The 22612-nt window shown below is 38.6% G+C and overlaps 2 protein-coding genes across 4 annotated transcripts in view; both read right to left on the bottom strand.

Annotated features, from left to right (window-relative positions):
* Positions 1–22612, bottom strand: part of rabgap1 (RAB GTPase activating protein 1) — a 76650-nt gene that overhangs the window by 17801 nt on the left and 36237 nt on the right. For all 3 annotated transcript variants that reach the window (XM_085279259.1, XM_085279257.1, XM_085279258.1), the window contains 6 exons: positions 8414–8527; positions 5287–5361; positions 4351–4476; positions 3920–4063; positions 2391–2432; positions 1405–1533 (listed from right to left, as the gene is read on the bottom strand). In XM_085279259.1, coding sequence (XP_085135385.1) covers positions 1405–1533; positions 2391–2432; positions 3920–4063; positions 4351–4476; positions 5287–5361; positions 8414–8527 — 630 coding nt within the window. The remainder of the gene's footprint in view (positions 1–1404; positions 1534–2390; positions 2433–3919; positions 4064–4350; positions 4477–5286; positions 5362–8413; positions 8528–22612) is intronic.
* On the bottom strand, positions 13234–20578 carry LOC146570675 (putative G protein-coupled receptor 21). The gene has a single exon (XM_085279260.1). It carries the CDS (start codon positions 19708–19710, stop codon positions 18508–18510), a length of 1203 nt encoding a protein of 400 aa, XP_085135386.1. The 5' UTR covers positions 19711–20578; the 3' UTR covers positions 13234–18507.

The raw sequence follows: 22612 nt of genomic DNA, 5'->3' as shown, positions 1-22612 counted from the left end.
TATTTTAAAAATATGAATTAGGGTACATTAAGAAACTAAAAAAGGGGAAGGGAATAAATTTGACATTCAACGAAGAAAGTTATGAAAGTTGAACTATGAGAATAAATTTGGAGACATTTTTTATAATTAATTTCAAGATTCCGTTTAAAAAAAAAAAAAGAAATACCAAAGTCACAGATGACCTCAGCCTGGGCTCAGATTTAAAGGAAGAAACAAAGCTGGGAAAACTTTGGACTTCCAAGGTTAAAGTCATACATTAAAAGAATAACTCTGAGTTTATGAGAAACACCTCAGAATAAAAGCCTGCTGTAAAAAAAAAAAAAAAAAATAAAAACTTTCAAGATTCCGGTCACCTTGAAGGAAGCGACCTAATTGTTGCTACTTTGACTTCCCGAAATGAAATTAATACATTTAAAAAAAAAGGGGTGTACCTGGAAAAAGATCACATAAAGTCAAATCTGAGATAAAGCTTCCAACACAGCTGCAACCCAGAACAATTTGTAGTCCAGTCAGCCAGTATCTTCAGTCGTTTCAGGTTAGTTACTGATACAGCCAGTCATCACCCCACATTGCTATCCAAGCTTCAAATTACTCTGCCTTGACTGAGATTTAATTCCCAGTGAAGTCATTACAGTAGTCAGTGACCTCAAATGAATTCTTGGAATTATTTTCTCTTGCCAGATAACATACTTGCTACGGGGAATCCCTAAAGAAAAAAAGCAGCACAGATAAGTGTAATACTCAAAGACAGCATATAGAAGAAGTCAAATAAGCCAAAAGGAGTATAAGCTAGAAAATCTGTGTTTTTCTGGTGGTTATGATTTAAATTCAAAAGCGATACCTCTGATTTATTTCCAGCAGATATTTCTTTGCTGAAGATCATTACATGATCTGCCTGCTGCCCAGCTGTCTAACTGCGAACCAAAAACTTCAAATCTCTCGGTCTCGGTCTGTGCAAATAAATATCTCTGCCCAAAGCTACCTTCAAAGTCAGGTCCCTTAAACTAGGCCAGACAGTTCAAAACGGGTCAGGATACAGGTGCGAGTGCGCCTGTTTGAGATACTGAAAAAGACACGTGTGTTTGATTTATCTGTTAAGGTTGGTGTAAAGCACGGCAGTGACCCCTAGTGGTATTTGAGAAATACTGCTTGAAAAAATCTTTTACTTTTGTGCATAATGATCTGCGAATGATCAACTAATGATCATATATCACATATTTGGTACCATATATTTTGTTTAATAATTTACTGTTCAGTTGGGTTTGAGGCTTTCTGAATATTTTAAGAAAATCATCTGTTTATTCTTATTTATACAAAATATGACAATAAGACACAAGTCTACTATCTTTAAGAAAAAGCCAGGTTGAGCAGGTATAAGTACTACATGCTCTGCTTTAAACTAACCTTCATGCTACAGGCCAGCTCCATCAGTTTCTTTGCGTTTTCCTCGGAGCGGTACCTCTTCGGAACAGGGACGCGAAAGAATTTGAGAGCACCCTCGAAGTCTGTTTGGATTAGATCATCTTTCGATGTCTGGGGAAAAGCAGATAAAAGGTAAATTAGACATAAATTTACATTACTCAAGCCTAAACAGCCTGTCAAGGAAAGACTCATTTCCTTTTTTGTTAAATGAAGAAACAATTCTTAAGGCAACATCCTGGGTTTGGTTAGGAACACGTGAGCACTAAGATAAAGACTGTGTTTGTGGCCAAGTCTATAAATCTATGGTAAAATAAAAGTTGTTCCACAGATTTATTTTATGTTGCCTGTTTATTTTATGGATGGAACTGTGTTCTTCAAGCACAACGTCCCCTTAAAAAAAAGCACGTGCACTGCTTTTAGCACAGAACAGAGGGGTGAGGCTGCACATGTCTCACATGCATAAACCTTTTAGAATTTGAGGTTCTGTTGGCACAACCTCTCCATTTCTGTTTCCACTCAAATCTTCTGGCCATCTTTGAATGCTCATTGGTTTGATGCTACAGTCACACTAAAGAAGACGGCGGTTGGAGCAGCACGACCAAATTTATTGCAATAAACTTGTGATCTCATTGACTTTTCAATGGTCACGTCGAAGACGGGGACCAGGTCAGTAAACCACTTGCAGTCAGCTGCTATGCTGAAAGCAACTTTTGTGTTTTAAAAATTAGACTGAACTTATTTGCAAACCTTCACCAATCTGCTTGAGTGACTGCAGTCTCAGGCTGCCTCCTGCCAGTCGACCTGCATAAATACCTTACCCAGATGTTAAGGGTGTTGCCAACAACACAATTGCAATCTACACACAATCATCAACCAATTTCCCCTCATCACAAGGAGGTTGCTGTCCCATTTTCACTTTGGTGTGGCTGAACAATAAAATAATTCGTTTTTTGTCTGGGCTTTCTTACCTTTAAAAGTGCCAAGGCCACATTGAAGATTACACTAATGCCCTGAGGGGAGAAAAAAACAAAATGAATTGATTAATTACTGTTGCTTAAAGTTTTAATGAAAAAAGCGACTGACAAAAATCACACATAAACGTTGTCATATGCTTATTCTTGAAAAAATAAAACATCTAAAGTGCTTTCATAATAAAACTCCATATTTAAGTGGTGTGCTTGTTTCTAGGGATATACTTTTACTAAGTATGTGGATAAGCACAGCGGCTGCTCCTTTTCTTCCCAGATGATTTGTTAAAGCGGTCTGACTTAATGGGGTAACTTCATATCTCTCCACAGGATCTGAAGACAGCTGCTCAGCTTGGACCGCTACACCGGAAGGTCAGACTTTACCCTGGTCTGAGTTATTGTGTGATCTGAAACAAGTCTCCCTGGGTCTGGTCATAAATTCCTAAATCTTGAACCACATCCCAAGTCCTGCTGCTTTCTTCCACCATCACTGGACTGACATCATTCAGCAGATTAATGAGACGAGGGTTTTCCTATATTCAGAGTTTCAATTCCCAGGGTAAAAAAAAAAAGATATCTATGGTACCTACGGTGCTGTGAAAAAGTTGTTGCGCCCTTCCTGATTTACTACAGTTTTTTATATTTGTCACACTTACATGTTTCAGAGCATTAAACAAAGTTTAATATCACACAAAGATAACCCAAATAAATTGTGTTTTTAAACAATGATTTCACTGATTAAGGAAGAAAACTTATCCAAACTTATCCAAACTTACCTGGTTCTGTGTGAAAAGCAATTGCCCATCTTGTTAAATCATGACTTAACTGTGATTAACCTAATTTTTGGAAAGCTGAGTTCAGCTTAAGTAAACAATATATTTGCATAATGACTGAAACTAGCAGATCATTCTTCACATGAATGATCAAGAAGCTGACCTCAGCTGAAAGTGAAGAAGTCACTTGGATGAGTGACGAAACATTTCTTCCACTAAAAACGCTACATCCAGATGAATCGAATCAACTTTTTGGGATTTCCTTACCTGGATGATTGAGCATCCATCAAGACATCTTTGTCTAATATCTGAATTTGATGATCTGAAACATTTTAGTGTGACAAGAGAAGAAAAATAAGGAAATCGGGAAGGGGAAAACCCTTTTTCACACCACTGTATAAAATTTATTTCAGAATCCAAGGCGATTTCCTTCTTGAGTTATCAATTCAAACAATTTTCAGAAGACTGGACCTCTGACCTTGAGCTGAAGGTTTAGGTCACAGAGATTCAAACTCCTTCAATATTTTTTGTAGACACACCTATGGTATGAATTTAAAACTCCTATGTCGCTTCATTCTCGAGTTACCCCACTCACAAACTTGGATCTCCATGTCACATCATGTCACCTGCCGGATTGGCAGGGTAACCACAACACCCCATCAGCCTTTAACAGCTGAGGGCATTTCTATGCCATGAGTTAATAAGTCATTACCTCTGTCGATTGAAGTCACTGAGGTTTGTGTTTAGATTACGAACCTCGCACAGCAGCAGGTCGATTATATGGAAGACCATGTAGAGGGGGAACTTGGCTGTGAAGAGAGTGAGGAACCACTGTGAGGCGTACATGTGAGCCTCCAGGCCCACATTCAGGAAATGGTTGTACAGGTCTGGTATATATTCCTGGAACAGACACGTTGAAAGCAAGAAAAGCAATAAAGACACAAAAGGACATGGGGTTAGAGAAGCAGATTGAAGAATGTGGAGGAGGAGAAAAGGAAGATGTAATAAAAAAAAAGATAGCAAATGGGGGGGAAAGGAAGGAGAGCAGCTAGAAATCACTTCAATTCTACTTAAATACTAAGTAATACACCTTGCTGGTCTTATGTATTACATTATATAATATAATAGTATATATCAGTGTACAGGTGCGCAGAGCATTCAGTTATACAAGTTTATATCATACAAACCTGCATAAGTCTCTCAAGCTGAAAGAACTTGCAATGAAGATCTTCAAAGTTTTGCTTGAAAAGATCCCTGAGCCCATAATCAAACATGATCTTCACCAGGACACTGAATGCTTGCTCCTCTGGCATCTAAAGAAAACCAAGAGATTTACTTATTAGTGCCTTAAGTCAGTTCAGTCATGCTGAAAACAAGGGTTTCACATGAAGTTAACTGCAAAGTGCCCCAAGAAATTCTAAAATGTCACTTTAAAAAATCCTCTGGTCGGATGCTTTATAAAAATGGCCATTGTTTCTACACTAGGTGGCACTGTTGGCATTTCTCCGGACCACAGAGGAGTTTTAAAACAAGCTACAGGTTTCAGATGATCACTGTGACCATATTGTACACACAAAAAAAATAAAAAATAAACCCCAACATTAAAGCCTTATGACTATGCAGAGTTCTGCGGTTAAAACCTTTGCTAGAGACACATGCGTGGGGGTTACTGCAACATATACTCCTGAACACAACAACAAGATTAGGAAGTTGGTCTGGACTCCAAACACCTTAGATCCCAATGAGCAATTGTAGGATATGCTTGGTCCCAGTCAACACAGCCCATCCCAAGAGGGGACCTGTTTATTCCCCAGAGAGTCTGAGCTGTTTTGGCAGTGCAAAGGGAGAACTACTCAATATTAGGCAGGTGGTTTAATGTTGCCGTCTACATTACATAAACAAATAAAACCTCTAAAATTTCCTTTTATAGGTACTTATTGACCAAGTTCTGAGAGACATTAAACATAGGATGGAGGATGTAATAAATTAAGCCAATCCTCCAGTGTTTCTGAAAGCTGGAAGGGTATCGATGTCAAGGGAAATAAAACAGCCCCGCTCAGCTATGACACTATATTTGAAATACTTTTTTTTTTTTCCCTGGACATGCTGGTATGTAAACTCACGTGCAACAGCAGCACTGCAGCCAAGAAGGACTGTCCCTGGCAGTACCCGATCTCCTCATCGTAAACAGAATAAGCCTAAAAAAAAGAATGCAGACAGAAAGAAAGGTAACAAACTAGTGTCACGATAAATAATAATAATAAAAAAAAAGAAATAAAGAAATTAATGTATTTGTATAGTATAGCATACATTTTTTTCTAAAGATTTGGGAAGTTACACCAAGGCTGCAAAGCAATGTGTAAATACTGATCTTGTGCTGCATTTAATTGATGGTGAGAACGTAATTAGTATACCATATATCTACATTTACAAGAAACATTAAACAAAACACATCAACAGAACAGGCAGTGACCGCCCACAATTACAGTAAGCCAAACAAAATGAAACAAATACCTTATTTTTTCACCCTCAGCACGCTGGTTTGGCTACAGAGAACTTAAATTATAATGAGTATGAGCTGTGTGGCAGTATAATAATGAAGAAAGACTGAATAGGACCTAAAGAAATCAAGTCTAACTGGATAGATTCAGAAACAAACAGAAAAGCAAGAAAAAAGGGGTCTGAAGGAAATGTTGGTACAAATGTTATGTATTAAATTGCTTTGGGAGCTAGGGAGAGAATCAGGCGAAAGGGCTGTAGTGGCCTACTGAGCTACAAACACAAATTATGAGCATGAATCAAACGGACAAAGTGTGGATCAATCCATACATGCAGGAGAGGGAGGGCCCGCTGAATTATTTAAACACACCTGAGGAGGTGGTTGTCTGGGAAGAGATGGATGTCCTCACCTGAGTTATACATAATAAATGACATGAAACTAAAAACTGAACGCACTGCAGTCGGGACATTCGTGACGAATTATGGAGGTATAGCTTCAGATGTATGTATGCATATTATTGACGCACGTGCTCGTTTTCATGAGAAAGAGAGCACAGATGCTCGATGATCAAAACGCCAACGTTTTGAATCAAACGCGCACACCAAACTACGCGTTCGATTTAAAAAAAACTTGTTTTGCTTTTCACTCTTATGAACTCACTGAACCACCCAGTAACCCGGTGAGAAAGTAAATTAATGAGCGGTTGATTTTAGCGTTGGCACCTTCAACTACTGCTCTACAGACCTACTGTGGAGCCAGTCATTTACATAGTAATTATATCGTATTCCAGAGAAATGTGATTCAATTTCACATGGAGATTATTTTTATTTCTGACAGGTTTCATCAAGAACGACGGCTGCAAGCTAACCAACTGCTTGTTTTTCACCTGTAATTACATGCAGTTTTATAAAAAAACAACTTCATGAGTGGGTGTGAGTTTACAAATCTATGTCAGGACACAAGCTGTCTATTACAGCTATTTATACTTCTTAATATTCAAAAGATTTATTAAATATTATGTGAATTTCAGTTTTGATTCAATTCCATTTAGTATGAAATTGAAATAGTGAGCCAAACCACAACAACAGGTGTGTCAAGGTGATTTATACCTTAGGTAAAGAACCTACAGTGTTAGAAAGACTACCCCAAAAATCAGACAATCCACAAAGAGCAGCACTAGGACTAGAAAAAAATCCATTTTAACAGGAAGAAACCTCCAGACGAGCATGGAGGGTCAGCTATCTGCTTCGAGTGGTTGCAGGTGAGGGGAAAGAGGAAAGAAGGAAGAGTTTATAGGGAGACGGGACAAAACAATCTATGGGAGGGAGAAAACAAAATTTAATGACCTGCAGTAGTGGTGCATAAACATCTGGCAGTGAAGTGAGTTGAGTGGGAAAGGAAAAAACTTCATGCATGCAAAGACCACAAAATGCTGCCTTTTATAAGCAGAAAAGTAAACTAGCAGTGCACATTAAAGGTACACTGTGAAAAATATCACTGCTAGACATCAGTAGATTGCAGATTGGCCGCCATTCATGAAGTAAGTACAGAATGTCAGTCCTCCAGTTATCTCAGCTGGAGTCCACGTCTATTCACACTGTAGGAGGCTGTAAAACTTTGTGAAAGGAGTCTGATAGGAGTCGACGAGTCAGTGAAACTCACTTCTGTCTCATACTGAGGTGAGTTGTCGGTAAGTGTTGCTGTTTTGGTCACCGTTAGCCGGCGTTATTGAAACTGTCTTTGAAGCGGATCTGACATTCTGACACTCACGATGTGAGACTGTAATAAACAGGGACGGTCGCATGTCTAATCTGCTGACAATATCAGGAAAAAAACAAGCATGTTTATGCACATTTTCATGTGTTCAGAGCATGAGGCTTGAGGTGAGGAGGAAGAGGATGAGCTGGAAATGAGGGAGCAGAGAGAGAAGAAATGGATGAGGCAGACATAATAAGAATGGGATAATTAAAATATCCATGTATAAATAAAGTTTAAAATACCTATTTGTGATCTTTAAATTAAAAGTAATTTATGAGGCGTACTACATATGCCGCCGGCCTCTAGCTTGAAACATAAAAAATAATTAGGCGGAACAGCGACGCCCATCTCAGCTCAGATGGTGGCGCAACATGGCAAACATGGCAGCCCCTGCTCCTATGTAGTTTAAATGGATTAATTCCCAATTTATGACAATGCACTGATTATTGGAAGATATAATTATACACTAATCAATGTCTATTTATGAGTACGATGTTCTTTTTTCTATTGAATAAACTAAAAAAAATGACTCATTGTAATCTTTAAATGCAAACATATCAGATTATCCTGGAGTGCCTCTTGAAAACCTTTAAACTGCTCACTAATAGTAAAGCTTAACATTTATAATAAGTGGGAGCGTCATTTTAATCATCTCTGCTTAAGCCACTGGCCCAATATCCTTGAAGAGCACTGCGAAGTATTACTACTATTGTTCTTGACCCAGTTTATTGCTCCCTGTTATTTCTTCATTATGTGTATTTTAAGCTGTAAATTTACACGCAGCAGAAGTTAATGTGGGGGAGAGTGGGGAAAAGAGTGCTGCTGACTTGTTTCTGCAGTTCTGCTACCAAATGGTTTACACCTCATTTGGCATACAGCTGTTGCAGTAGCTTTGTGCACTGTGTGAATCCATTTTAATGACTGCCTGGATAATGCCCTCTGCTGACTTCAGAGGAAAAATTAACCTCCTCCTTGTGTGTTAAGTGTCTCACCTTGCAGATCTTATAGAGGGAGTCTTGTCCATCTCCTCCAGTGTCTTTGAAGTAGTCGTGAGCTGGAAATGTCCGGTTAATGTCCCTGGTGATGGCGCTGTCCTGAGGGGACTCCTAAAAGTGAAAAGAGAAGAGAGAGAGAGAGGTTAAAGTGGATTGAAAGGAGGTGAAGAGGCAGAGGCAGGGTGAAATTCAGTAACTAAAACATTCAAAGCCATTTTTTATTATTCGGTCTCTGCAAAAAGAGAAAAATCAATCCGCAGAGACCCAGCAGTGGTCAGTGCTGTAGAGTATTTGCTGGCCTCACACATTGCTGAGATTTACAGTATGGGGCAGGAATAAAAAGTGGTAGGACAGAGTGTTCCCTTCCACCGTACAGATTGTCCACAGCTCAGTGCCTTTTTATTTGTCTGTATCTGCCCACCCCACTTTGACTCTAATAATGACCACTTCTTCTTATACGTAATATAAGCATTAGTTTCTGATGGTATAGTACGTATGCAAACAACAGGCACATAACACAAAACAGATATTGTTATTTACTTGGTAAAACATGTTCAGTGAAACAAATAATATACTAACAGCTTTGCTTTTACCAAAAGTGGAAACTAAATGGTAATTTAATTTGTGTAATGTTGTATGTAAGATTCAATTCTTGGTTTGGTGACCTACTTGATGTCAACTAGATGGTCATTTGGGAAGAAAATAAACTGAGACTGAAATACTTTACAGCAACTATAAACTGAATTTAACAACTGCATCAGGTTTAAGACATATTGTCTTTAGAGAGGGATAGATGGATGGCTTAAGCAGTTATTATCCAGACTGCTGTGTGCTCTTAAGGTTTTGCTATTGCACGCTTTTTTTTTTCTGTAAAATTGAAAGTACATGCCATCAAGGTTAATTATTTGCGCTACTGTAACACAATACAGTTCTATTTGGTCCCAACATCAATATTTTAGACAAATTCACATTTCTTTTCAAACTAATGACCCAATTTTGCTACTTGCACTTTATTATTATTATTATTATTATTATTATTATAGTAGTAATAACTTTCATAGCAAGTTTATATAACCGGTAAGATATTTCACTAGATGAAAATGCAAGGGAGAACAAGAAGATTCAAAAAATCATCTTCTTGGGAGTACACAAATGTTCCAAATCCATCTAGCAGCCCTGGTATATTTCAGTGTAGACCAACTAACTGACTTGGGCCATGCAGCAGGACAATGCAATGGCATGGCCGACTCAAAGTGCAGACCTCAACCCGACTGAAATACTGTGGACCTTTAGAGAGCTCAACATAAACAAATGCCCGCAAACCTCAATGAAGTAAAGCAATGTTGTAAAAAAGAGTGGGCCAAAGCTTCTCCACAACAATGTAAAAGCCTGATAAAGTCATAAAGAAAACTATTACTTCAAGTTATTGCTGTTAAAGGTGGTCCTACAAGCGACTAAATCCTTAAATGTGCTTAGTTTTTCACAGAACCGCATGGCTGTATGTGTGGAGATTGCACACAGTACATATACAAGCCTGGGGAAACGTATTTCTTTGGCATATCACTCCACAGAGTGGATATACTACACACACATAGATCAGTGAATAATATAATCTAAACTAGCCGTGCTTTGCAAAGATTAATCACCACTTAATTCATTATTCATCACAAGTGAATTTCAGAGACACGGCCTCTAAATAAAAAATCTTACTCTGTAACTCCCCATTTGTATACAACAAATCAAACCCACTTTTAAACATAGCTTTATGTAGCATTTGTGGGTAAAATAAGTATAAATTTGGGACTATGTATTGGGTGATGTTCACTGAACTTTGTAATCTGGTGCCGGGATCATTCTCTCAAGCAAAATGAGGGCGTTGGCGCGACAACAGAGGGAAACACTTTCAGTCATCGGTGTAAACCTATAATGTCTCAGCCAAAAATGTTAAATTAACTTTTTTTTTTTTTTTTTTTTTTTTAATTGTAAGACTCATTTCATACATGTAGGAAAATGTTTCCATTACATGCTGGAAATTCATAAATTACACCTAGAGTTATTTGCTTGTATGTTTTTTTAACCATTGCTGAAGAGCACTTTAGCATAACTAAACCTTTATTAATCCCTACAGGGGATCAAATTCTGTCCGAGAAAACAATCCTGCAAACCCATCCTCAAAGTAGATGTAAACTTAAAAGAGAACCCTTCATTTAAATCGTCAGTGTTTTCAAACCACTCGTGCTCCCTTTGTAGCTAATTATACCTTTTTGGTCACTCTGTTACTGTACCCATCAAGTCCCTCCTTTTTCCGAGGTTTCTGTTCCAACTTCCACAAAGGAAGAGAGTGTAACAAAAATAATGCAAGTATGAGAAGAAATGCAGGAAGAAAGGGATATTTAAACAAAGCAAGCTAATGGGGATAAGAGACCAACAACAGTGGTCCACTCCACGACTAACACCACACCCTAAAAAACACTGAGTGTGTATACATGTATGGTATTGTGTGAATTGTAGACCTTGGGAATATGGGATGAAGACTTTATGTTCTGTTCTGCCTTCAAACGACTGTTTTAGAGTAAATAATTGACTTTAAGGTTGAGGTTAAATGAGGTTATGTTGTGATAAAGGTTGGTGTAAGGCTCAGGCAGTTAGCTGTGACAGTTAAGAACAAGGGGAAGGTGTTAAGTCAGTGAGTGAAAGTGATTTAACTAGATGAAATTCAGAGTAATTTTGGTGACTATAGAGTTGGTTTTTTGGTTGTCACAGAGCTGGAGCTCTGAATTACACTGTAGCTCTCGTTCAATCGGACATACACAATAACAAATCTAATTATCTGAGATTAGTCATGTTCACTTTTAAACACGGTCACCTTGCTAGCAGCAAGTTGGATCCCCATTTTACTTTTCCACGGCATAGCTTCAACCAGCTGCTAGAAATATTCCTCACAACTTTTGGTCCACATTGACATGACAGCATCACACAGTTGCTACAGATTTGTCAGCTGCACATCCAAAAGTCCTCTATTGGGTTGAAATCGGGTGGCCTGGTACAGAACAGTGAACTCTTTGGCACCAGTTTGGGATGATTTGAGCTTGTGACATGATGCACTATCCTGAGGGAGAAGGCTATAAAAAGCTGGGCACACTGTGGTCATAAAGGGATAGACAAGGTCAGCAACACCACTAAGGGTCCCAAATTATGTCAAGAAAGTCTTCTTTGGTTCAGGCACCTGAACCATGGATCCATGCTTTCATGTTGTTTATGGCAAATTCTTGATGTCACAGCACAAATCAAAACTCATTAAAAAAGGCGATCCTGTGTGAAATTAAGCTACAGTTTTCTGTTCTTAGCTGACAGGAGTCCCACCTGGTGTGGTCATCTGCTGCTTTAGTCCTCTGCTTCAAGTTTCGATGTGCTGTGCCCTCAGAGACGCTCTTCTGGGATCAATAAAGCATTTCCCCCCCAGACAGCTGCTGCTCACTGGATATTTTCTCTTTTTCTGACCATTCACTGTAAACCCTTGAGAGGGTTGGGTTGTGTGGGAAAATCCAAGCGGATCAACAAGACTCAGACCAGCCTGTCTGGCACCAACAACCATGCCACATTCAAAGTCGCTTAAATCACTTCTGTTCCCCATTCCAGAGCAGAAGTGATTGAGACATTTAGCCTCAATGGTACTAAAAACTTGTGTCCCAGAAATCTATTTATTCAAAGAGAAAACCATTGCATCCAATGTGGCACATCCCACAGAGCTATAGTCTCTCTGTGAAAGATAACCATCCATGTTTATACAAGCACCACTTAGCCATACTTATCGTAAGTGTTTAGAGCATGCACAAAGACTTCTGACATAATGGCCAATTAGCTTCCTCCCTATCTGTCAGCTCAGTTAAAGAAAAGTTCAGAATTAGAGTAGCACGAGAGAGGAAGAAAATGCATTTAGTATCTCAACATAATGTACGGAAGCATGAGAGGAAGTGAGAAAAAGAAACACAGAGAAGCAGAAAGAGAGAAAACATGAAAGATAAAATACATCTGGAGCTAACTGGAAAATTATCAATGGAATTAGAGTACGAACAGAAAACAAACAAAAACAAGACCAAAAAAAAGATCTCAGAAAAAATTATATTGATTCATGTCAGAGCCTGACTAATATGGAACCAATATCACTACCAATTACCAATATTTGATGATTAAAAAAAAAAAACACTTTCTGCTCTTCTGATTCATCAGCTGATATTTTTCTATAATTTGATATATTTAGTTTTACGTTTACTTGTTCACGTGTTACCTGACTCTCCTTCATTCTGCTGCTTTTTGTATAATATGGACAGACTCGTAAATAGCCAATGTCAAACGGTAGTACAAGCTACCAGTTAGTCAGTCTCTACTTGAGACCACTATGCCCGTTAAAGAGGGTCTATTTTGCTCATTTACTGCTCTATATTGATATTCTATGACTCTACTAAATGAGCTCTCCACAATTCCCAACTTAAAATAATTCCTATTTATCTTACAGTGGGCAATTGCACAGCTCCCCTCCTTGGTGCATACTCTGTCTAAAAAAAACCCATTTTAGCTTCTTTTCCTCTCACTTTAAGCCAACTTGTTTTTCCTGATTGGAGCTGTGTGCCTGTGATGCCCTTATCAATGACAGCCATTTTACACTTTTGTAAAAGCATCGCAGAATATAAGAAAAATCATATTACTTCCCCTTTGAAGCAGCCATTTTCTCTAAAGTGGACTCGGCAGATATGTTGTTCTAAGATTCTCGGAGGACTTGCCACAATTATTTATTCATTTGCATTTAGGTTGTCTCAGATCGGCCTTTTCTGTAGTTCTCTCTATTCTCGAGCACACCAGCCTGTTTCTGTTTAAAAATCTGTACAAACATTACAGATGCATCAGAACACTTTTGGCTATCAGTAACAAGTACTGCTGAGACCCACAACACCCATAAACTGAGTGAAAGTCCAGGAACAAAACATTTTCTGACAGAACACCAATAAAATGTCTTCACTGGGGGTAAGCCAAAAATGGCTACGCTACAGTGCAAATGTGTGTGTGTGTGTGTGTGTGTGTGTGTGTGTGTGTGTGTGTGTGTGTGAGAATCTAAAGCTTGGAGTTAAGCACTAGACTAGAGCTTCCGTGAGAGGGCTGAATAGCTAGCTCTCTATTGTTTACGTCCCCGATTTTCTCTGACTCAACACAATAGCTGACATGTCACTCTGTTATTCTTTCTCTGCTCCTAAAGGACCCTACCAAGACACCAAGAGAACATGGGGTGATATTTATCAAGCTTGCCATAAACCTTTCACCCTGAACAAAATAATACAAAGTGCTGCATTTAGATTACTTAACTTGATTTAAATGTAAATGGAAGAATAAATGGTGAATGTTTTACTGTCCTGTTTTTAAAAAAAAACGTAAAAAAAAAACAACGTAAATATAACTGAGATGAATTCAGTGATTCCTTCTCTTTTCTTTAAAATGACTGGTAAATAACACTTGCTTAGGCTTCCCATAGTGCAGTTTCCTCACCTTAGCATCAGCCATAATTAAATCTTAATAGTCTGTCTCATGCCCTACTTTCTGTGCCATTTGTGCACTGGTTTCACTGCCTCAGCAAAAGGAGAGCAGACAAAATATGAATCTCATCAGAATAGAAATGACAAGTAATGTCAACTGCCACATATTTTACATCAGTTTCAGCAGCATTCAAATTCAGCTGAATAGCTGCAGGCAGAAATATGCTGCTTTTCGAGAGATCTGACATTTTGACTAGTGAAAACTTGGGAAATCAACAACAAAATTCAAAATTTAACCTCAGTTCTCCTTGTTTTAGTTCAGATTCAGTTGAATAGACTGAAATAACATCACATTTATTTGCCTAGTACAGATACACAATGCACAAAAATGCTACAAAAACAAGGCAACAAAGCATTGAGTAAATCAGAAGAATCTCACGTCCACCAGCAGCAAAAAAACCATTTAAATTATCCCCACATTCATGATTCACAAAAGCTAACATCTCACGCAAACCTCATCAGAAATTCAACACCGTTGGCAAATAAAATATTTTGCATTTTAGCATTATTTTAAAAATGGAGTGGCTCTATTTTCTCAATCTGAAACTTACATAGTTCCGACTGTTCATTACATGTATTATTCAGTGTTCAATGTGGGCAAGAGTAAAAATCTTGACTTTGGAAGCTTTCCAGAATACACCTCACTTACAGTGCTCAGGTTCCTCTTGTGTATTTAAAATAATCAGTTCCTTAAAACAGCTGCATCATAAGTCAGCCTTTAATGACACTGCCTGTTTTGACTAAAGCAGGACGATAAAATGATCTTGATAATTTTCCGGGGAAAGAAAACCCTCCATAACAATGATGATAACAGACGAGTAATTTACAAGAAAAACAAAACAAAACACAGTTTTGAATGTGGGTCAGCCCTAATTTGCTGATTACACTATCAGACTACAAGAGGGCAATGTAGATGACACGTGCAGGGCCAAGTCAAGGGTAAAAAATAATTTTTAAACTAAAAATACAAAGCCAGTCTCAAGGCGACACAAAGACTTCTAAGATTGGTAAATTGCGGTTAAGAGAGGCCCTAAAACAAATCAACAATATGTCTTCACCACCATTTTAACAGGTAGTTGTACTCCTCACTAACTATAGAAAGACCAACGTACTAACGCTATCTTTGCCTTTTCAGTCATAGTACCTGTGACGGGAATTGGACAAATCACTTTATCATTAACCTTTTCCATGACAAACGATTCGTTTATCCAAGTGAAAAAAATCCAATAAATGACACTTTTATCCATTAAAGTATGTGACTTCATTAGGACAAAAGACAAAGACGCTGTATGCTCATAAAGACATTTAAATTTATTCAAATGCGCTTTGATTACAGCCAAAGAAAAGGATATAAGCTTCTGGATGTTCAGAGTCATTTTAGTTTTCTTTCTTTGCATCTACTGAATACATTTTCATGACCTTTCTGAGTTTACTAATCAGTCTGTTGCAGGTGAACTATGTGCTCATTTACTATTGTGCCCACCAACAATTCTTTTCCTCTCTCTCACAGAAGAATGCTGCATTTAAGCTACAAATGACTTCCTAAACCAGCTGTAGCGGCCACATTTCCTCTTGTTCTTTAAAATCTTACCCAGCGTGCCATAGTTGTTCCTCATAGTCACCAGTGTCATGTCCTTGAGAACATGGAAGTGATTATTTTCCCACAAGACAGACTGAATGTGTACGCAAGATCAATGATGTGTCACCATTATACGCTACAATTTACAAAACTGTACCTTTAAGTTTTATAGTTTTAAATTAGTCAACTTTAAAAGCCATCAGTCTTTACAAATTGTGTTTACAGCAGAAAATTTAAACAGAAATATCTAAAAACAAACTTCAGTCTTTTTAATCAGTAAGCATGCTGCTAATCCTACCTAGATTGCGCAACATTTATCACTTTACAAGAACAAAAGGAAAAAAGTGAGTAGAAAAGAAATTTGTATAGTTTAACAATCAAACATTCAGTACGGCAATATTGTACAGTTGTTTAGAGACTGAAACAAAAATAGGAAAGATTACAATATTTGGCATTGCTACGCAGATTACAGTATTTAAAGACAACATGTGAATCTATCTACCACCACAATACTTCATACTCACATACACTCACAACGCACAGAGGGGAAACACTTGAGGGAAGTGCAGCTAATAAAGAAATGAGCAAAGGGGAAAGCTTCAGTAGCACCCTTGCTGGAAAATCTTAAACAGTCCAAATTCAACCAATGGTCGCATCCTGACATATCTGTAAACTCTCATACACAACAAGCACACATGAATGAATAAATGCAAAAGAAAAAAATAAATAAAATAAAAAATTGTTTAAATTGTTCTCAGTCATGTTTTCACTCCTGGTTAATTTTGATTGTACAGAACAGATAAACAATGACAAAAGTGAACTTGTGAAATATAAGTATAATTTGCAAATATATTTCACAACTCGTGTGGTTCAGGTTACTCCGCAGTGAATGTGGACCTGACATTTTCATTTCTGTACGTGCGTACAATTGACAGTTTGTGCCTTCCAAAAACAGCCAAGTGTTAATAAACAGAGCCCTCTCTAGCTGTTAGAGGAAATCATTTCCCAACAGTTTAAAATCGTGTTTCTATCAAGGCAACGATATATCTCAGTAGTCTGAGAAACAGTCATATTCATGCACACAAGGCATCGCCGACCCACCGCAAACTTTGAGTAAAATCCGCTAGCATTGATCTTTTATACACTAGAGAAAAGTGGAAAAATATCCACGAATACCTACTGAACTCTCTTTGGTAGTTTAAATAAAATGTATAAAGCTCGAATTTCTCTAGCTAACCAAACGCATAAAAGAAGACTCCATAGCTCATCGCAAAAGTAATTCCTCGCAAATTTAGAGCTTAGGACGGTATGCACACAACCAGTCCCTCTTCTTGTTGCCGCACAGAGGTAAGCCTGCTGGCAGAGTGAATGGGCTATTTGTCTGTTCTGATTGCATGTGATCCCTGTTTGTTTGCGTACACGTGTACTAGATCCCAAATGCAGGCACAGTAATGCAGTCACAACACAGCAAACATCTAAGATTGTACTAAACAAAACAAAAAAAAGGAATCATTTGAGATTGTTACAAATATCTGACTCAGGATGTCATAGGATTGTTTCTCCTACCAATCCAAAAGATAAGGGGTAAGGCTCACAGTTGAATGGTTATTCATATGAATGCTAATGTAAATGCTCTTGGGCAGTAACTGTGGGTGAGGCTCGGAGCACTGAAAATTTTTGACTGGTCAAGTACTTCTGGCATTTCAGTCAGACGGTCTCGCAATCATAAAAATCTTTAAAGAACAATAGTCATTAGGAACAGCCCAAAGAAAATGTTCAGTTCCTTAAAAAAAGTTAATAAGTTTAGGCTTTTGTGGTTGAAAATATAGTTGTGGTTTTTTTTCTTTGCTTCTTTGTTTTTCCTCTAACCAACAAGAAAAATCTCTTAAAAAATAAATAAAATTAGCCCAAAGATGTACCAATAATCAATATAAAATAAGTGCAATAATACATCCTTCCTCGGCCTTTCAGTGCCCCAGAAACACAAAATCACATTTGCTACATAATCATAACAAAGGTGCAATGACATATTACTTGAAAGAGATATTCACTAATCATTACATCTGCATTTTTCAGGTTAACAGTCATATGCCAAAGCTGGTTACCATACTATATTACAAAGAAAATGGATGTAGTGTGCAAACTCACAAATCATTTAAAGACATTTGTGAGCAACATCAATAAATAGGTTAATCTAAAATTCAAAGTCGGTAAATCTAGGTGGGTCTACACCTACCTACTCCTTCAGCGACAAGAGACAACAAATATTTAAAGAAAAAAAGTTGCATCATTTTTAATATTTAACACTGATTTATGGTATGAGGACTGAAAACCATAATTAACGAGCTGGTTGTTATCAGTTAGCTTCAGTACATCGATCCTTAATCACAGAAGTCACTTGTTCTGTTTGCATTCATCTATCCTGCGCTTCATTCAGTATTACTTATGTGACGATGATCTGGCAAATGAAGTGAAATCACTTTATTTCAGAAACGGCACATTTAGTTTTTCAACACAGTTTCGGTAAGGGTTTTTGTTATAACAATTTAAGGATTCACTTAAAAAAGGAACACTGGTAGATAAACCTTTTGTTCATCCTCAAGTTACTTTACGTCTACGGCTCTCATATACTTTTTTTTTCCTTATTTCAACCCCCCTCCACCTATCATGCCTGTCCTTGACCATTTTAAAACATCATGAAGAGCCACTTTTTTTTTTTCTCATAGATTTACTCTCGACTTATTCTACTTGCCAGCTGTGGCTTGTGCAGAGAGGATGCTTGTCTAACTTCCAAATGCAACAGAAACGGCATAGGCTATTCAACACCTTGTTCCATCTCTTTACAGCACATTTTAGCAGCATTTTAACAGCCATCACTTCAGCCGTTTCTTACGTGTCCAAATGCCAATTTGGCAAAAGTGTTTACCCTACACGTGACATGTTGTACCAGTTCTCATCTCCCCGTGACCATATCCCCACCCCTTTTCAGCAGAACCAAAAAAAGCCTTTTTGGTGTTCCTAACCCCATAGTTGCTGCCGCTGCGCTGCAAACAGAAAGAGCAGAGACGTTTGAGGCCCTTCCTGAAGGCAGAGTTGGAGAGGCTGTAAATGAGGCAGTTACAGAAGCTGTTACTAATAGCCAGCCATGTGGTAAGGAATGATGCTGCAGGGTGGTGGTAGATCCCTCCACTCTCCAACAGAAAGTAGAGGATATAGGGCAACCAAAGGATATAAAACACACTAGTAATGCGAAACAACACCATAGCATAACGTCTGTCTGGGTATGCTGATGTGGACTGCTGATACTGGGGTTGGGACAAGTGGGGTAACTGTCCTTGCTCTACTGTACTGTTGTCCTTGACCACAGAGCCAACTGCGATTCTTGGGCCCTGCAGTTGCTGAGGTCCATAACGTGCATGGCGCTCGCTGATCTCTCGGGTGTGCTGTCGGCAGATCTTGAAGATGTTTGCGTAAGTGAAACAGACAGTTAGAGCAGCTGGAGCGTAGAGCAGCGTAACAATGAAGGTTGTGAAAGCCCGACTTGTCCTCCATTCCACTGCGCACCACTCCACAACATCGCCATGATAACCAGGTTTCCCCCATCCAAGAAAAGATGGGAGAAACACCAGAGCAGAGTAAAGCCATATCAACACAATACAGCAGCGCACTCGACAAGGTGTCACTAGGGATGCATAAGTCAGAGGCCGTGTGATGGCGATGTAGCGGTCTACACTCACGCATGCTAAAGACACCATTGAAACTGACTTTAAAACAGATACCATGTACCCGAACACCTGACAGGTGAGTTTGGGATCGAAGCTCTGAAGATGATGGAGTAGGGACAGGGAGGGGAAAAGGCAGCTGACTCCCACCAGCAGATCGGCATATGCCATAGTCTGGATGAAAGCACTGGTGGTGTGCTGGCTGAGCAGAGGGGCACAGTGAAACACAAAAATCACCACTAGGTTACCAGAAATAATGAGAACAGTCAGGAGAAGTATGATCGAAACTTCAAGGAGGCAGGTCGTGAAAATCTGGGAATAGCCTATCTCAAGTAAGCAAAAGGGAGCAGATGAGTTTGAGAAGTCAGCAGAGCTCTGGTTCAGTGGATCCAGCGAGGAATTCATCATCTTGGGCAGAAATATCTGTCCGAAGGGCTCTTCAAGGATACAGTAAATCCTAGAAGCCACTACTTTGCCCGGTCGCTGGGTAGAGCTCAGAGAAGCTGTATGGTTTCAGTCCAAATGCAGTGCTCCATAATGAGACTGGTGGCGTTTATCATTTCAAATGAATGAAAGACTGAAAGACCATAAAAAGGTGAGAAAGTCCCCAGGAATTGTCTTCAGAGCAGGCTGTTAAGGTTTCCAAATGATGCAATACGGGTCCTTTTCTTTTTCCTGTTTCGGCACTGCAAAATTCCCAGTTGAAGGCACAAAGAAGAGCAAAGAGACAAAAATTTGACTTTTAAGGAATTCCAGTCCGACTTGCTTGAAATGCCTCCCTTCCCTATATAGTCTGAGATGTCATCAACATCTGCTGCAGCTGCAGAAATCCCAGACTGAATCTCTCTCTTTTCTGTCTACAGTCCACAGAGTCACAGACACAGCTTCCAGTGAGGAGACATTATTGTTTAATGTGCTGCATACATAATTTACATGAAAGATTAAGCATCATTTTTATTCAGTCCATTAACTTGCTTGTCTTTCCTCTTCCCCCCGTTTCTTATCCTCCAGCTCTGATTTCTTGCTGCCGTTTCCGCCTCTCTGCTTGCTCTTGCCTCAGTTTCTGTCTAGTCCTTCGCAGAAAGATCACAGCAGAATGCCTTGAGCTGTGAGGATGAAGAAGGTGTGCGAGGTGACCGGTATTCAAAATGCTCGCACGCCCACCTCAGCTGGGAAGGGCATCACCTTTGTCTGTAGTGGAAATCAGGCAGGCAGGCAGGCAGGCAGGCAGGCTGGCTGGGAGAACCCCCAGTGTTCATTTATTCTCCTTTGCTGTCTCTTTCTCACACTACTCGCTCTCTCTGCCTCTCTCTACAGAAACAGTGGCACTGAGGCACCACCCCCTTCCCAGTGGTTCCAACCAATGATCAACTGCAAAGACACGAGGCTGCCCTCCTTCCACCACCCTCCCACTCCTCCCCGTTCTTTTTTTTTTTCCTTGGTGCCAGTGTTTCTCATAATCACCCCAAGACTTAAACATGATGTTTCACACTGCTAAAATTAGAAACATTCATTGTAACACAGAACTTGTGAATTTGACTTTTAAAATCTCTCATCCCCCCACAAACACAGGCAATCAGGCAGCAAGAATCTGCCCAGTCTCTTTCTAGACCCCAGTACACAGCATTTGTAAGTAAAGCGCTGCTGAAAACAATAACCACATGTTTTAGTACAGCTTACAGGAAATATTTCTATTATTAATCTTGGAGCAATCCACACAGGGAAAAAACAAATAAAGAACCAACAGCCCCACTATAGCTTTAGATTTCAATAGGCCAATAGATGCACAACCCTGTACACAAGTTAAACCAGGTGTTAAATATATGGGTTTAAAATCTGCATGTAACACTACTCAACAGGGGACAACTCAAATTCAGAAAAGAAGGCCAAACTCAAATGTTATTGTCTCTCATCAAATGTTTATATCTGCATTATGCACAATAATATAATATTAATGCACAACACAAATAAATCACCTTCTCCCAAAAATCACATGATTCAACACAAGACTACCAAAGTGGTTGCAAAAACAAAGCAGACAAACAAAAAACTAATTTTAGTTTTAAACTTTTGTGAACTCTGTAACAACTAAGCTTCAAAATAAGCTTCAGCTGCCATACAGATGCAGTTCCTGCCTTTACAGCCAAGACGCAAACGTGGCTATAAAAGACACGTAATTATTTCCTTACACCAAACTAACAATAAGTCATGATGAAGAGGTTTCTAAAGAAATTTTGAGTTCCAAGAGACACAACTGGCAACATCATGTGGACATTAAAAATGGAATGGCAGTCAAATGGGAATTAGTATTAGCACTGGTTTTAACAAGTGGGGACTGCAATGATCCCCAATGGACCTCCAAGTCAACTAAAGCTCAGAAACTTTTCCACAGGAAGCCGAGGGCTCACAAGACACTCCTGATAACATGCTGAAATTAAAGGTCATCGGTCAAATCTAATCATTCTAAAATACTGACTTTCATAGCTAAATTATTCTGCTTCTGATGATTGTTAGAAATAATTAAGACTGAGTGTTATCAGTAAGCTTAACATTATATTATTACTTTTATTTCTGACTACAATCATTCTGATTAAAAAGGGAATCCTACGTAAGAAGGTTGTTTCAGATTTGATGTCCAAGTTTTACTGTCTCAAAAACAAGAAAAAGGGGGCTTATCAGTACATTGAAATTCAAATTTTACCGTTTTGTTTAACAATGATGTTCATTTGCACTAAATAACTGAACAATGACAGTGTAATGTTAAAATGTCATACAATTTCTATAAAAATAACACCTTTACAATATTGCTATGTTAGCAAAACAACATGTTCCTTTAAGTATTTATGTGACGTATATAATGGCAATGGCATTTTTTATAGAGCACATTTCATTATACTTCAATTCAATGCACTGAACGCAGAAGATTAAAACATCCGTGTAGGTTTATAATGATAACAGGTCAGCAGGCAGCTTGTTCCAATGAACAGGTCCACGGGAACTTAAAGCACCATCAGCACACTTAGATCTAATTCTGGGGACAGTTACAAGTTCTGCACCTGATGACCTGAGAGATCTGACTGGGTTACAGACACTGAGCAAGTCAAAGATTTTAAGGGTAATTCTGTAACAAACTGGGAATCTGTGCAGTGACTTCAGTACAGGAGTAATATGTTCAAATTTCCATGTAACTGTAAGGACACTGGGCTGATGCATTCTGAGTGAATTGTCCTACTGATAATTTGGATAATCCTTCAAATACAAATAATACAACAATAAAATAATCAAAAATAATGAGATCTAAATTGAGATC

Source organism: Mchenga conophoros, linkage group LG7 (assembly GCF_057382185.1).
Source record: "Mchenga conophoros isolate Kocher_MC1m ecotype Shallow Benthic linkage group LG7, M_conophoros_male_GT1.1, whole genome shotgun sequence".
In the NCBI taxonomy this organism is placed as follows: Eukaryota; Metazoa; Chordata; class Actinopteri; order Cichliformes; family Cichlidae; genus Mchenga; species Mchenga conophoros.
The sequence above is the reverse complement of the archived record's forward strand: the minus strand, read 5'-3'. Positions and strand labels throughout refer to the sequence as shown.